The sequence below is a fragment of the Drosophila arizonae genome, chromosome 5 (assembly GCF_054131065.1).
Source record: "Drosophila arizonae isolate 15081-1271.41 chromosome 5, UAZ_ARI_1.0, whole genome shotgun sequence".
Lineage (NCBI taxonomy): Eukaryota > Metazoa > Arthropoda > Insecta > Diptera > Drosophilidae > Drosophila > Drosophila arizonae.
Window position 1 is genome coordinate 10145603 of NC_142925.1, and position 15225 is coordinate 10160827.

At 42.0% G+C, this 15225-nt stretch overlaps 3 protein-coding genes across 5 annotated transcripts in view; 1 reads left to right on the top strand and 2 right to left on the bottom strand.

Moving 5' to 3' along the window:
* The window catches only part of Corin (corin serine peptidase), a 31862-nt gene extending 21714 nt beyond the window's left edge, over positions 1–10148 (top strand). For 2 of the 3 annotated variants that reach the window (XM_089470204.1, XM_089470205.1), the window contains 12 exons: positions 3170–3283; positions 3361–3619; positions 4811–6673; positions 6756–7085; positions 7137–7234; positions 7310–7710; positions 7778–8104; positions 8165–8348; positions 8418–8577; positions 8640–8766; positions 8846–8991; positions 9063–10148. In XM_089470204.1, coding sequence (XP_089326330.1) covers positions 3201–3283; positions 3361–3619; positions 4811–6673; positions 6756–7085; positions 7137–7234; positions 7310–7710; positions 7778–8104; positions 8165–8348; positions 8418–8577; positions 8640–8766; positions 8846–8991; positions 9063–9398 — 4314 coding nt within the window. In that variant the 5' untranslated portion in view covers positions 3170–3200 and the 3' untranslated portion in view covers positions 9399–10148. The remainder of the gene's footprint in view (positions 1–3169; positions 3284–3360; positions 3620–4810; positions 6674–6755; positions 7086–7136; positions 7235–7309; positions 7711–7777; positions 8105–8164; positions 8349–8417; positions 8578–8639; positions 8767–8845; positions 8992–9062) is intronic. The other variant, XM_089470207.1, reaches the window with a different exon arrangement.
* A 3108-nt stretch (positions 10149–13256) lies between these two features.
* On the bottom strand, positions 13257–14417 carry Rpe (ribulose-phosphate 3-epimerase). Its single transcript, XM_018010852.2, has 3 exons — positions 14037–14417; positions 13789–13971; positions 13257–13726 (listed from the first exon to the last, which is right to left on the bottom strand). The coding sequence occupies exons 1-3, from the start codon at positions 14415–14417 to the stop codon at positions 13430–13432; spliced, it is 861 nt and encodes a 286-aa protein (XP_017866341.1). The 3' UTR covers positions 13257–13429.
* boca (LDLR chaperone boca) lies at positions 14417–15195 on the bottom strand. Its single transcript, XM_018010853.2, has 2 exons — positions 14955–15195; positions 14417–14900 (listed from the first exon to the last, which is right to left on the bottom strand). The coding sequence occupies exons 1-2, from the start codon at positions 15102–15104 to the stop codon at positions 14511–14513; spliced, it is 540 nt and encodes a 179-aa protein (XP_017866342.1). The 5' UTR covers positions 15105–15195; the 3' UTR covers positions 14417–14510.
* Between the last annotated feature and the right edge of the window lie 30 nt (positions 15196–15225).

The following is a 15225-nucleotide window of genomic DNA, read 5'->3' on the forward strand; positions in this document are numbered from 1 at the left end:
ATATTATTCAGTCCTTGGAATTGATGTACCTTTACACCGAGTCTTGTAGCATTCAGCCTTTGTCATGCAGCTGCCTTAACTACATATTTGTGGATTTATATATACTTTATAGAATTTCGGTTTTTTATAATTTTAATAACATTTAATGTTCAACTTGTTAAGCTGCCAAATTGGTAGCAAAAAGCCTGTTTAAATAATATAATAAAAAGAAAAAAAAAAATAACATTTAATCCTCGTTGATCCCAAAATGTATGCTATAATAATTCATAAAAGTATTTCGCCAAACAGAAACATTCAATATATGCACATTTTGTTCAAAAGAAAAACATTCAATATATAAAATTCTCTACAAAATTCCAGCCTAAATCAACACACACTTTGGATTTTTTTAAATCTTGTAAAGCAGCCTTTAATAACAGATTAAATCTGCTTTAACATAATAATAGTAACCCAAACATAAGATAAACAAAGCGAAAGCAAAATCTTGAAGCTGCTTAGAAAAATGATTGATTTTAAACTTTTTTCTCAAAGAGCTTTAATAGGTAGTAGAAATCTCTTCAGGCTTATTTTATATTGTAACTAGGCTATATGCTTAACGCCATTTGGATGGCCCTAACAAAATTTCGCGAGCAAATTGGCCGAAATATGAGAAAGCTGAGGGCCATTACTAAGGCCAATTGAATTGACTCCTGGCTCGCTTGAAGCTGTGCAATATGTGAAATTATATTACGGCCAGATGACAAACAGTTCTGGGAATTTAAACAGATAACCGCGTGAGTGTGGAGCTCTGTGTATGTATGTGTGTGTGCCCGGTTGTTGTCGTTGTCGTTGTCGTTGTTGTTGTTGTGTGCACCTGTCAGAGTTGACTGAATCCTATTAGTGTCAATTTTCGTCCTTGACACATTATCAAGCAGAACTGAGTTCTCGCCATCTCTCTTCCACTCTGCCTCTCCCTCTCTCACTCTCACTGGGCTTGTGGCGCCTGCTGTCTGTGTATGTATATATGCATTGTCCTGATTTTTCTGCTGCTTTCGGCTTGCATTTCACTTTCACCTGTTGCACCTGTCTCGCTCTGGCGCCAGCCCCAGATTGGAATTGTGAACAGCTGGAAAACTGTGTGCAACAGCTTACGCATTGAGGTCACAGCAGCAGCAGCAACAGCAGCAACAGCAGCAGCACACAGTATACCCTGTATTTTGTTTAATTAACTGTTTTATTGACTCGTCATTGATGTGAATTGCCTTTGACTGCCAGCTGGCAGCTTTCAATCATCCGAATCGGGCGTAAGTCATAAATCGCTCAATTATTTCGCGCTGCCAGCTGCCAAGCAACAGCAGCAACAGCAGCAGCAACAACAACAACAACAATCACTTTAAGGCCACTTTAGTCAGCCATGTCAAAGGCAATGGAGCCATCATAATATTGTGTATTATACGCTGACAGCTTTAAGGCTCAGCTGCTGACACAGTTTCTACCAGCAGCAGCAGCAGAGGGGCGTGTCAACAAATGAATATTGGGCAATATCAAAGTGGCTGACAATAAAGCGCAGCTACTTACCAAGAAAATACAGTATACATATATATATATATATAAATACAAATATAACTATATTGCCATACACAACTATCAAGAGAAAGAGAGAGAGAGAGAGAGAGAGAGAGAGAGAGAGAGAGAGAGAGAGAGAGAGGGAGAGAGAGAGCATGAAATATATATTTGGCAAAAGGGATGCGCACGTGACCGACGCATTGTATTTACATCATTTCAGACCCAAATGAAAAGTTGTCACTGATTAAGTGCTTTAGCTGGCGAAATTATTTCCCAAGCCAACAGTTGGCTTCATTTCAACAGCTATTTAAATGTTTAGCTTCATTAAATAAACTCTAAATAACTGAAACAGAAAGTTTGTATATGAGCTTATGATAATATTCATTATGGAATCTTTGCTTGAATTACAAAGAGAAATATAAAAGAATATTAAGTTTAGTATATATATAAAGAATATAAAGTAAAATAAAGTAAAACGTATACATAATATGGAAAATCAACTTATTCCTGAACATATAATTTAGTTCACTTAAAAAAAAAATAAAAAAAAAAAAATACATTATATGATCCTCAGTGAATTCAGTTTAGTACTTAAATAATATATTTAAGCATAATTATCTAATAATGTATTGTTGAAGTCTTTTTTGCACACGCTTAAAATCGTAATCTTAGTCTCTCTGATTTATTTGTTAGATTGTTTTGAATGTTGTTTGATACGATTTCTAGCGCTTAAAATTCTTCACTGAATTTTTTTACAATAATGCTTAAGGTTTTAATCTAACCTAACCTAGCTTAACTCAACTTAACCTAACTTTAGATTAACATAACCTAAGCTGACCAAACCAATTCCTAACCTCCTTCAATATATCTATATTAATTTTCATATTAGTTTCATATTTTGTCCATTTTAAATGAGTTTAGTGAACTTTCATACAAACAAGCCACAGTTGGTTTCCATATAAATTATAACCATATAGATATTTGTATAATAACTCACTCAACCTACCAACATTATACCATCTGCCATCTGCTGGCAATGGTATAACAGGCCATATGGAAAATGCCGACACGTGCTCAACGCTATGACAATTTTTGATAATATGGCCAATGGCCGCTGGCAATGGCAATATATACATGTATTTGGTATCTCTAATGCGGGCTGAGTTCGAGAGGTGAGAGGCCAAAAAGCCAAGGCAGAGGCCAATGTCATTGTCTGTGCGATGTTTTGTTATGTGGCCCGGGCTAATGGCATATCCATTAGACATAAAAGGCCAAATTGCGTGGCATGGTAACGTTTCCGTTTCGCCGAGAGAGAGAGAGGGAGAGGAAGCGAGGGAGTCTGATTGTATAGAGCGTATCCTGCACTTTTGTCTGGACAGTTGTGGGCACGTATTAAGCCAAAGTGTGAGCCATTGCATAATTGATTTTTATTCATGCGGCGAGTGTTTTGCATGCGATGTGGCCTCAGCTAGTTGGCATTTGTTATGCACAGCATGTGCCACACACACACACTCGCTCTCTCCCTCCCCTTCTCTCTGTGTGTGCGTTTGATAAGTTTATCAAGTGCTGAGCAAAAGTTTTTGCCAACTGTGTTAAATGCTGAAACTTTTTCATATATTTGCAGTTCGATTTCGCTTAATGACGCTGATTAAAACATGAACGCACTCGATATGAATAAACAATTTCTAAGCGTTTCGCAGGAATCGCACTCGAGCGATGCTCAACGCAATCGAACACGGTAAGTGCTGCCACGCCCCCCATGCATTAATAGTTTGCCCACTTATGCTAAAGTTGTTTTGCCTCTTATACTTGTAGCTCGGAACGCGCTTCGAGCTTGGCCTTGCCACTCAACTCACTGCTGGACTTTTATGACAAGCAGCAGGAGCAATGCAAGTCGGTTACATTGCTGCCGCTGCCCAGCGGCAACAATAGCAACAGCAACAGCAGCACCAACATCGACAACATCAACAACAGCAGCAGCAGCAGCTCCAGCAGCATTGTGAGGCGTCACTCGTCCCACTACTATCCCATGCTCGAGGACAAGCAGAAGCCAAAATCTGCCGCCGATCTGCTGGTGAGTCCTTGGGAATCCTTCAAAAGGCTGGGCTCAATTTTAATTTAGCTGCAACTTCATAGTTGCAAATTAAATAGGAAACTTTTATAAGAATATGTTTAGTTGAGGGCTAAAGGGCTTTTCTTAGCAGCAGCAAATTGGCTTGGAGAGAAGTTTTTTATATGATTTCTAAGGAAAATGAAATGACAATTTCATATGTTTTAGTGGATATTTTCTATTGATATTGCTAAGGGAATGTAATAAACAGGTTAATATATAATTATGTTTAAGGCAGACTTTTATAAATTGCTTCTGTATTTAATATTAGCAATTAACGCTAGCTGCCCTACAGCCACTTATTCCACTCTCTTTTACTCTTCCACTCCAAGTAATATAATATTCTGTTGACCTACCCAAAAAGCGGCTTAAAAGTTTATTTCATATCGATTTCCGCATTTTAAAAACTATTTATAAACTCTCAAAAAGGCACTCAGAAACAAAGTCGTAAGCTCAGTTCAGAGTTGGCAATTGAGCTTTTAGTTTGTTGTTGGCTTGAACTAAAATTTTCCATTCAGAGGTCAGAAATTTCACAATTGCTCAACTTCAGCTTGAGTTCAGTTTTTGGCCAACTTTTCGAAAAGTTTTCTCAAAATATATCAGCAATAATTGCTACCCATCACTTGGCGGTCATTAGTTACAGTTAAAATGCCATTTTCCCCAATTTGGCTGTAAACAAGCTAATTGCTCAGCACTGTTGCACTTAGTTATGCGGACAAACTTTCGCTGGCGGTGCATAATTTATCGATAGTACAGTTTCCTAGTTACCGCCCACTTTCCCCTACCTGCCTCTGCCCCTAAGTGTGCCATGCACGCGCTGCACAATGTCAGGCTTCACTCACCCTCTCCCCCCACCGCTCTGCAACGGGCCACCTCAGTTGCCCCCCTTTTAGCTATCTGCCCGCATCAGCGTCAAACCGCCGTCAGCGTCAAAAATGTTTAGTGTGCCACGCGCACAAATCTGCGGGCAAACAGAGTTCACAACAGCAGAGAGAGAGAGAGAGAGAGAGAGTGAGTGAGAGGGGAAGAGCAAGCTGTGTCAGATTTTGCACTGCGGCTTAGCGCCGGCTTAGACTGACTCATTGCCCGTCCGAATTGCCATTTGACTTTCTACTTTCACATTATTTTATTTGTGTGTGTGTGTGTGTGCGACAGGTAAACATGGCGGATCAGAAATATTGCAAGTCAGCCAAGCAGCAGCAGCTGGTGCGTGTGGACACGCCCGTCACGCCACCGCCGCCCATACCGCGTCGCCTGATGCGCGCCGCCAAATGCGGCTGGCAGCCCGGCAGCCAGGATGTTGGCCAGGATATAGTCGCCGCTGCCGCCGTCGCCGCCGCCGCCGCTGCGGCTGCCAATGGCAGCAATGTATTTGTTTATCCGCAGCCAGCGAGCGCCAGTCAGAGCATTGAATGCACAGCGAACGCTGGCGCAGGTGGTGCTGGTGGTTTGAGTGGTGTGGGTGGTGTGGGTGGTATTGGTGGTGCTGGAGCAGGGGGCGTGGGACAATCAGCGCTGCTTGTTGACCTAGCCGCACGTCCGACATACACGGATGCCGATGGCATATCCGATGACGACCGCATGAGCTTGGAGAATTCCGTTTTCGATGAGTCACTGACCTCCACACCCGTCAAGGTCGCCGGCTATGCGCACAGCAGCAGCAGCAGCAGTCGCTACGGCATGATGGCCAAGCGCGCCCAGCGCTCCTCCAGCAGCACCGCCGACTCGGCGTATGGCTCATCCACGGGCGGGCATAGCGAACGCTTCGCCTCCAGCTCGACCAGTGTGGACTTTCGCAGTCGCTTCTCATCGGTGGACACGCAATCGTCGCTGGACGAGAAGCCGCCGAGCATTTCAATCGATTCGCCGCTGGCCAAGGACACGTGCCGCCTCGAGCGAGCCGCTCTCAACGATGTCATGCACAAGCTCAACAATAATCTGTACAACAACAGCAGCAACAATAGCAACAGCAACATCAATAGCAGCAGCAGCAGCAGCAACGCCACTGGCTGCAATCCCAACAACAACAAACTGCCGCAGGTGCCGGCCCGGAAGATGCCCCAGCTGCCGGCCAAGCTGCCACCGCCGCCGCCCAATCCGAAAAGCAGTCACAACTCGAGCAGTGACAGCGGCAAGGAGGCAAGCAGCAGCAGTGTCTCCGCCTCGGCGTCCACTTCGTCCGCTGGCAGCGGCTCGAGCACCATATCCAGTGCCACCATGTCATCCAGTTCGGGCGCCGAGGCGGCTGTTGCCGCGGCCGCCAGCTCAGCCAACAATCAAGTGAAACGTCCAGGTCCGCCGGAGCCGCCCTTGCGCAATCTGAGTGCATTCGAGTGCATGGACAATGTGGCCAAGGTGCATCAGGCGGGCACACCGCAGGCAGCACAGACACCATCGGCACCACCACCACCACTGACCGTGCGCAACAAGCTGACGCGCAAGAAGCCGCCGCCCATTGTCTATCCCAAGCTGCAGCAGCGGCAGGACTCCACGCTGTCCAGCGACAGCTACTCCATCAGCTCCAGCCCCGGCTACAACTCGAAGCTGATGGAGACGCCGCTGCTCGCCTCCACGCAGACGGCGCGCAAGAGCCAGGCGCCCAGTGTGGTGCAGCGACAGCCGCTGATGGATTTGGTGCCATCACGATTTGGCATTGGCTCCGGCAGCAATCAGCCTCAGCAGCAGCAGCAGCAGCAGGCGACGCCGATGCGTGGCAAGATGAATTTCCGCCAGGACTCGACAATATCCAGCGACAGCTTCAGTCAGACCTCCAGTCCGGGCTACAATCCCAAGCTGATGGAGGCGCCGCTGCTGCCCTCGTTGTCCGCCAAGCGGCTGTGCAGCGCCCCGGCGCCCATTGTGTGTCGCCAGGGCGTGCAGCACGAGCCCATCGAGGAGCTGGAGCCGCCCCAGACGCTGTCGCCGCTCAACAAGTGCGCCAGCGCCACGCCCAGCAGCCTACAAACCATCGTGCGCTTCCAGAACGGAGCACCGCACACCATGTCCTTGCAGCATCAGGTAAGGCAGATTCACGCCCACTAATCCTCCCTCTCATGACTTACTCTCTCTCTCCCTCTCTCCGTCTCACTCTCTCCCTCAGATCATCAATCGACGCAAGAGCTCGAATCCTTACATCACCAACGGCCGCTTGAAGTTTCGCCTCTTCCAAATCCTGATCAATGCCTTCGCCCTGCTGGCCATCGCCGGCGGCTTGGCTGCCTACTTCAATGCCTATCCCACAATTAAGTTCGTCAATAAGACCATCATCAATACCATCCATGTGGAGGATACGTCGAACTTTGGCAAGAATCCGGCCCCGGGCACCTGTCTGCCCATCATCATCAAGTTCTGTCAGGGCTCGCAGATACCCTACAATTACACCGTGTTCCCTAATTACATTGGACACTTTGGTCAGCTGGAGACGCAAGTGGTAAATATGCGCCCAATTGTCAGTCAATGCAGTAAGTAATCCCATTTGCAGGATCTGGACTCCTTTGAGGCTTTGGTCGATGTGCGCTGCTACGAACTGGTCTCGCTCTTCCTCTGCACGCTCTTCGTGCCCAAGTGTGGACAGACGGGGTAAGTGGATCTCTCTACCGAGCATCTACATATGTATCCATGTGCCCATCTAACACATCCTCATCCCACCTACAGCGCCGCTGTGCCGCCCTGTAAGACGCTCTGCACGGAAACAATGCGTCGCTGTGGCTTCTTCTTTGACGTTTTTGGCTTGAGTCTGCCGGAGTATTTGAATTGCAAACTGTTCAAGGACTTTTCCAGCGCCGAGGACTGTGTGGGCTTGGATGAGGTGCGTGAGGTCATGGTATCGTCGGCGAATCCCAAATGCGATGGCTTCCAGTGCGACACCAGCCGCTGCCTGCCTAAGGAATACGTGTGCGATGGCCACCTGGACTGCATGGACCAGGAGGACGAGGGCAACTGTTCGCGCTGTCACGAGGGCGAAATCTATTGTGGAGACGAGCGTTGCATTAGCATCGATCACATTTGCGACGGCGTCATCGACTGTCCCTACGCACAGGACGAACGCAATTGTTGTATGTACCTTCTGGAGCCTTTAAATCCTTAATAGCTAATTGATATGATCTTCATCTTGTGCTGCAGTGCGTCTGAGTGAGCGCAATGGCGATGTGGGCTCGGGCGTCTTGGAGGTCTTTCGTATGAGCAAGCGCCAATGGATGCCAGCCTGTGTGAAGAACTGGGATCGTGCCGTCTCGCCCAGCGCTGTCTGCTCCATCCTGGGCTATTCGGCCGTGAATGCCACCAGCGTGGTGACCCAGCGCACGCATCGTCCGCTGCTGGCCTCGGTGAATGTCTCCACGGACATCTGGAAGCTGTATGCCAAACGCCGCTCGACGCTGATGCAGGAATTTGCCAACTGCCGGCAGACAGAGGATTATCCCATAGCTGAGCTGACCTGTTCCAATTTCGGTGGGTTTAACAAGGGATTTACTCGTAAAGCTAGACCTAATCCCATTCTGCTTTCCCTAGAGTGCGGCAAGGTCAAGCGTGGACGTCACAAGCCCTCCAGGCGCATCATCGGCGGCTCTCAGGCCAATCCCGGCAATTGGCCCTTCCTGGCTGCCATCCTGGGCGGACCCGAGAAGGTGTTCTACTGTGCAGGCGTGCTCATATCCGATCAGTGGGTGCTCACCGCTTCCCACTGTGTGGGCAAGTAAGTTCGAGCTGAACCTTAGTATATACGGATGTAGTTTTACAATAAGTAATTGCTCATCTTTCATAGTCATACGGTTATCGACTTGGAGGATTGGACCATACAGCTGGGCGTTACGCGTCGCAATTCGTTTACCTATACGGGTCAAAAGGTCAAGGTCAGAACGGTCATACCACATCCGCAGTACAATATGGCCATAGCCCATGACAATGACATAGCCCTCTTTCAGGTGGGTTACCTAGGAATTTCCTTGATCTTTCTTATTTATTAGCTTATGTTTTTCCTTTGCAGCTGGCCACGCGTGTCGCTTTCCATGAGCATCTGCTGCCCGTCTGTCTGCCGCCGCCCAGCATCAAGAGTCTGCGACCCGAACAACTGTGCACCGTCATTGGCTGGGGCAAGCGCGAGGACAAGGATCGTAAGTGATTAGACTCTCCCTCTCTCTATCTCTCTCTCTCTTTTAGATTTAGTTATATGTCTATTTATTATCATTGCAGCCAAGTCCACCTACGAGTTCATAGTCAATGAGGTGCAGGTGCCCATCATAACGCGCAACCAATGTGACGAATGGCTGGACAATCTAACCGTGTCCGAGGGCATGGTCTGTGCGGGCTACGATGACGGAGGCAAGGATGCCTGTCAGGTGAGCATCTCTATATTTCTATATATCTCTATATTTAAGCTATTATTCGTCCTCACTTTCTCTCTCTAAAGGGGGATTCCGGCGGACCTCTGCTGTGTCCATATCCTGGCGAAAAGGATCGTTGGTTTGTCGGCGGCATCGTCTCGTGGGGCATCATGTGCGCCCATCCCAAGCTACCCGGCGTCTATGCGAATGTCATCAAGTATGTGCCGTGGATCAACGAACAAATCCAGAAATATTCACGTCCAGCCAACGAGGATCCAGTGCAAAAATACGATCTGCATCCGGGCGGACCCGATATACTCTCCAAAATGGCAACGGGTCCGGTGAGGAAGCGGAAACCCTTCAACTATCACAATGGCAAGCCGAAGGGCATTGACTTCTACGACAGTGAGGAGCGTAAGTAAGCGAACAGAACGAAATTGTAAAACCACGAAATACATATGTATACCTAGCCTATATAGAGAAATGGCCATATTATGATCTTTGAATAGAGCATATCCTTAAAACGTTTGCACAAAGTACAAAGCCGAAAAGCTCTTGTGCTCGAAACACAAACACACACATATACCCTATACATATACATGTATATATATGTGGTCATATATATATATATACACATATCTATTTTGCTACTGAACTTGAGGTATAGCTGGTATTTTGAAACAGCATTCAATGATTCCACTTGAAATCAACTTAAATCTGGGGCAACATAAGCGTAATGTCAATTTTTGCCGAATTTATTTGTCAATTTTTTTACACAGAGTTTTCTATGAAATCCGAAATTCGATATCCGAAATCAGAATTCGAAAATAAAAAATCAAATGTCAATGGATAAATACATATATATAGAAAACATATATATATAAACATATTCCCAAACATAATCCCTGTGTATCAATGTGTCTAAGAAAAAGTAAACGATTGTGGACAATAAAATATGAAACTAAAGAGATATACATATATATTTAAAGAAAACACTACACAGCTTTAGCTTAAGATAAATGTAAACACTTTGGTGTCTGTATAACTACTATAAAGGAAATCTAACTGTAAACAAAAATGTATGATTGCCGCCAAGAAAAACGAAGAGTAAAAAACTAAGCACAAATATTATAATAACTATGTATACTTAGAGATTAGTGAAAAAAAATAAACTATGGACAATACCAAAGATGAAGAAACAAACAAAAAATTGCTGATCTAAAGCATTTGAGATGATCTTTCAGTTAATCAAATGTGTTAAGGACAATAAGAGGAAAGAGATACGACACCTAAAACTTAAATGTAGCTGTTCTTAAATGTAATAGAAAAACTTCTCTATAAGCACTATACCTAGTTATAGCAAAAGTCATGAAAATACTTAACTACAATGCGTGGGTTTCAGCTTTAAACAAAACACAAAAAATAATGAAATTGAATGTGGAAAAAAGGGAAATACTCAACTATAAATATATATCTATATATGTATTATACATGCATATATATTGAAGGCTAAAATTGATGTACTATTTACACAAAAAGAGACAGAGCTAGAGAGTGTTAGAAAGAGAAAGAGAGAGTGAGTATACATGCTTTTTAAAAATGTAAAAAAAAAATCTAAAATTTATAGCTATATACAAAACTAAATGTTAAATATATTAATTTCTTTTTGTTGTTTTTCTGTTATTTTGCCAAGCAAAAACAACTCTCTCTTAAAAAAAATATATATTATATATATATGTCAAGTATATAGTAGTTGCTTTTTAGTTACGAGAGAAGGGAGAAAAAACGAACAAAAAATAAAAACAAAACAATCAATAAAAAAGTTTTTGCTCTTAGTTGAAATTCAGTTTCGCTTAGGCGCCTGGTCCTATGCTATGCCTATGCCTATGCCATCTAGTACTATTATATACACACATATACATTTGTAGCTATATAAAAGTAAAAATGCGTAACTAAAGACTCAAAATTGGTTGTTTCAGGCTTAAACGAACAAACAAATCAACTTGATATTTGATTTCCTAGTTAAACTATCATTTCTAGCTAAAACTTGTTGACAAATGCTTTAGATGAGTATTGCGAGTATTACGATTATAAAACATATATATCATACTATATCGATGTGTGTATGTGTATAATCTATAATAATACGATGAGTATTTAGCATTAGACAAAATATATATGCATGTTTTGTACAATCAGTTTACAAAAAGAAAAATCAGAGTATTCAAGTATACCTAGTACTACTTTAAGCCTAAGAGAAAATGAAGAAACAGAAAATGAAGCGCATATTACACAAGGCACACGAAAATACTTTAAATACAAAGTAAAAAGAAATAAATAAATAAAACTAAGTGAAATATATATACAACCAAATATACATATATGGAAAGAAAGTATAGATATATATATATATGTGTGGATATATATCTATATATATATATGAAGTAGCTTTAGCTTTAAGCAGATGTGATGGTGTCTAAAAATTTATACAAAACATATGCAAGTGTTTATACAGATATATATACATATATGTATGTGTGTGTGACACGCTTAGATATATTAGACACACACACACACACAAGAGTACTACATATATTGCTTACACTTAAGATCAATTTACACACATTCTGTGTAGTTTGCATGTATTATCATTTACTGTTTGCCTTTACAGTTTTGCATTTGGTTTCGTTAGCTTTGGAGACACTGTTCCCAAAAAAAAAGTCCTTATATATACTTTATATTCATTGCCGATTCATGAACATGCTAAGGATCTGGGCTATACCCTGTAAAAGAAGATACTAAAAAGAAAAAAAATAAATAAAAACAGAAACCAACGCTTAGCTTTATGTATATTTAGTCTAAAAATATATAATTAAATATATGTATATGTATCTATATATATAGTATATATATAGATGTAATAATGCTTAGCATTGGCCAGTGGAATATGTTATACACATACATGCATATACATATATACTACATATATTTATAACGGATCAGCATGTCAAGAAGTACATCTACTTTAGTATTGATAAAATTAAGCACAATCAGCACACACATAAGTCGTACCCCACATACCTGTATGTGTATGCGTATACATACATATATACACTTATATTAGTTACAATTGCTATGCTTACAAATGAAATGGGCCTATGCGTGTTTTTTTCAGTTTCTTATTTTTGATTTGACAAAAAAAAAAAAAAAAAATAATTAAAATAATAATAAAAAATATTTTCAATGAAACAAAATATTGTTTTAGATATAAACAAAAACTAAAAATACAAACAAATATAAATCTACAACCGATGCGCTCACAAAACTGTTCAATTTAAATGTGCTTATCAATAAAAATCAAGTAAATTAAACAAGGACAATATTAAAAGAAAAAAACTAAAAAAATTGTAGCGAAAATGTTAAATGTAAAATGTAGCAAAAATTTGCAAACAGAAAAAGCTGATTTAAAAATAAAAACAAAAACACTAAAATAAATAAGAGAGCTAGTTGAATTTACATATATACATAATATATATACATTGTGTGGGTTTACACAAATATCAGCATATACATATATACATACATACAAATTTATATACACACGCATATATATGAATGTGTTTAGAGATGAGATCATTTTGGTGAAATGCACTTGTTAATTATGCACAAATTTGACAGCTAAAGACGAAGAAGAAGATGATGAAAAAGTAGACGAACTTTATAAAGAATTTACATACATATATTAAATAAAAAGAAACAAAACCAAATAACGAAGAACAATTGACAATAAAATTGAAACTGATTTTGCGTTTTGGTCCCCTTTGAAGAAATTTGACCTCGAGGCATATTTACTAAAAGTTTGTAAACTAAAAATTGTATTAGCGAGGGCAAAATACACACCCCTAATTAAATTTAAAATGAAATCTTGCCGTACAATAACTAAAAATGTGCATAAATTTAAGTGTAACTACACACATACACAAACACTCACACACACACATAAACACGTATAACCAACTAAATGCTATAAGCAAAAAATGTCATACATATATACATACTATATACTTACATATATAAATGTTGAAAAATAAATGTATAAAACTATAAAAAAAATTATTTCAATTTATATTTATTTTAATATTTAGGTTTCGCTACAGATGAACATGGCTAGATCGAGTCACCTGTTTGTCCTAGTGAGGTATACCTTATGGGGCGGGCACGCCTCCTACTGCCCATTATATGCAGTTTTCCAGACAAATGTAACAAAGATAATAGGTTCATTACAATTTATAAAAGTTTGAAAACCATATTTAATTTAGCACTATAAATTGTGTAACAAACAAATATCTTTTTATACAGTAAATTTGGAAATTCTGGAAATTTGGATAATGTTGAGTGCAAACTCACTTTGTACTTAAGTTAGAAATTCTATTTAGTTAAATGCATTTTAGCTTCACTTTAGGTAACTTTTGACCACATTCCGCATCTCGCCGATGACCTGTCGCTGATCGGCAGAGCCGACTACAGCAGTGCCCGATACTATCCAGTTGGCGCCCGCCTTGGCACAGCAATCGATGGTCTTTGGTCCGACGCCACCATCCACTTCAATATCCAGATTGGGATAGTTATTGCGCAGCCATTCCACTTTGGGCATCATGTCGGCCATGAAGGATTGTCCGCCAAAGCCTGGCTCCACGGTCATGACCAACACTAGATCTGCTACATCTATATATTTCTCGATTTCCTTTACCTGCAACACATGTTTTTCAGTCACATATAGGGCGTATGCGCACATAACCTCAAAAGTGTTACCTCGGTGCCTGGCTTGATGGCCAGACCCACTTTCATGCCGGCCTCCTGTATTTTTCGCGTAACACTGCATACGTCCTTAACGGGCTCTACATGAAATGTATACAGATTAACGCCCGCATCTGCCATAGGCGTTATCCACTGCTCTGGATTCTGAACCATCATGTGCGTCTCAAAGAATGCCTCCTACACAGATCGGAGATACACGTATGCATATAAACATATCTCAAATAACAAAACCACACGCTTACCTTGATATGGTTACGCAAACATTTTACCATGGGATGGCCAAAGGTGAGATTTGGCACAAACGCACCGTCCATAACATCCAGATGCAAATAGTCTGCGCCATTGTCTAATAATTTCTGCGACTCGGCTGCCAAATTGGCCAAGTCTGCGTTTAATATAGACGGTCCGATTTTCGCTTGAATTGGCATCTTATTAGTCTTGTTGCAGGCGCAGCAATTTGGACGCGCCTTTGGACAAGATGGGGAAGCCGTTGTGTCTGCTAAGGTCAAACTGAGGGGAGCTGGTGCTCGAAATTTTGACGTTTTGAAACGTAAACAACCCAAGCGAGGGCTGCACAAGCCTTGCAACGTTAACACGCGAATGGCCAAACAACTAAAGTTCATAATTTTCCATTTGGTGACTTCAATTTGTTCATTTTGCGCTTAATAAATACTTTTACATTGAGAATGTATGTAGCTTGGAGTGCTTAGATACAACTATAATTCGTCCTTAACATGTACGCCAGGATATTCTTTATTTTCGATGGTAACGCCCTTGCAACGTTCCTGCTCCACTAAAAAGTCTTTTGCCTCCCAGGCCTGGGCTCCATCTTTGAACAGGAATATTGCTCGATTGTCGTCGACCATGTAGCGTTCCGCTTGTATGTGATTATTCCATAAACTGGTCTGCCATAGCTTTGTGATCTGTTCGCCCTCTTCTCGGGTGGGATTGCCGGTGACCGAAACAAATGTCATCAGCGTGCGCCCCTTTTTAGATACTTTGAGCAGCTCTTCGGGGTTTTTGCTATCTAAATTTGATAAATCTAGCTTTGGTTGTGGGCGCAGGTGCTCTGGTAGCTCGTCTGGCGCAAGTGGGTCCTCATCTTCCTGTAAAATTAATTTTTATTTTGCTGCTCAAGCTGAATGTTCAGATTTACGCACATCCCATTGGTCAAGCAGACGCTCCAAATCGGCTTCGCTGTAATCCCGTATATCCTTCTTAGCCCACTCAGGTTTTTCACCATCCTTGAACTTCTTTGACAGCACGACGGGCACAATGGCCAGCAATAGTAAAATAAACTGTATTTGCATTATTTAAATTTTATTTTATTTTTACCCGCAGCTCAACACGTCAGCTCGTGAATTGGCATTCGCTTGCAGCAGTGTAGCGTGGATAGGCAAACAGCTGTTTGTTAAAATGGTATTCACTGGC

What these genes read in the sequence shown, in the direction of transcription:
- boca (XM_018010853.2), bottom strand. Translation starts at nt 15,104, where the DNA reads ATGCAAATACAGTTTATTTTACTATTGCTGGCCATTGTGCCCGTCGTG. An exon ending in GTCTGCTTGACCAATGGGAT is followed by an intron (nt 14,901 to 14,954) that starts GTGCGTAAATCT and finishes TTAATTTTACAG; the next exon opens with GAAGATGAGGACCCACTTGC.
- Rpe (XM_018010852.2), bottom strand. Translation starts at nt 14,417, where the DNA reads ATGAACTTTAGTTGTTTGGCCATTCGCGTGTTAACGTTGCAAGGCTTG. An exon ending in GTTTGCGTAACCATATCAAG is followed by an intron (nt 13,972 to 14,036) that starts GTAAGCGTGTGG and finishes CGATCTGTGTAG; the next exon opens with GAGGCATTCTTTGAGACGCA. An exon ending in CCATCAAGCCAGGCACCGAG is followed by an intron (nt 13,727 to 13,788) that starts GTAACACTTTTG and finishes CATGTGTTGCAG; the next exon opens with GTAAAGGAAATCGAGAAATA.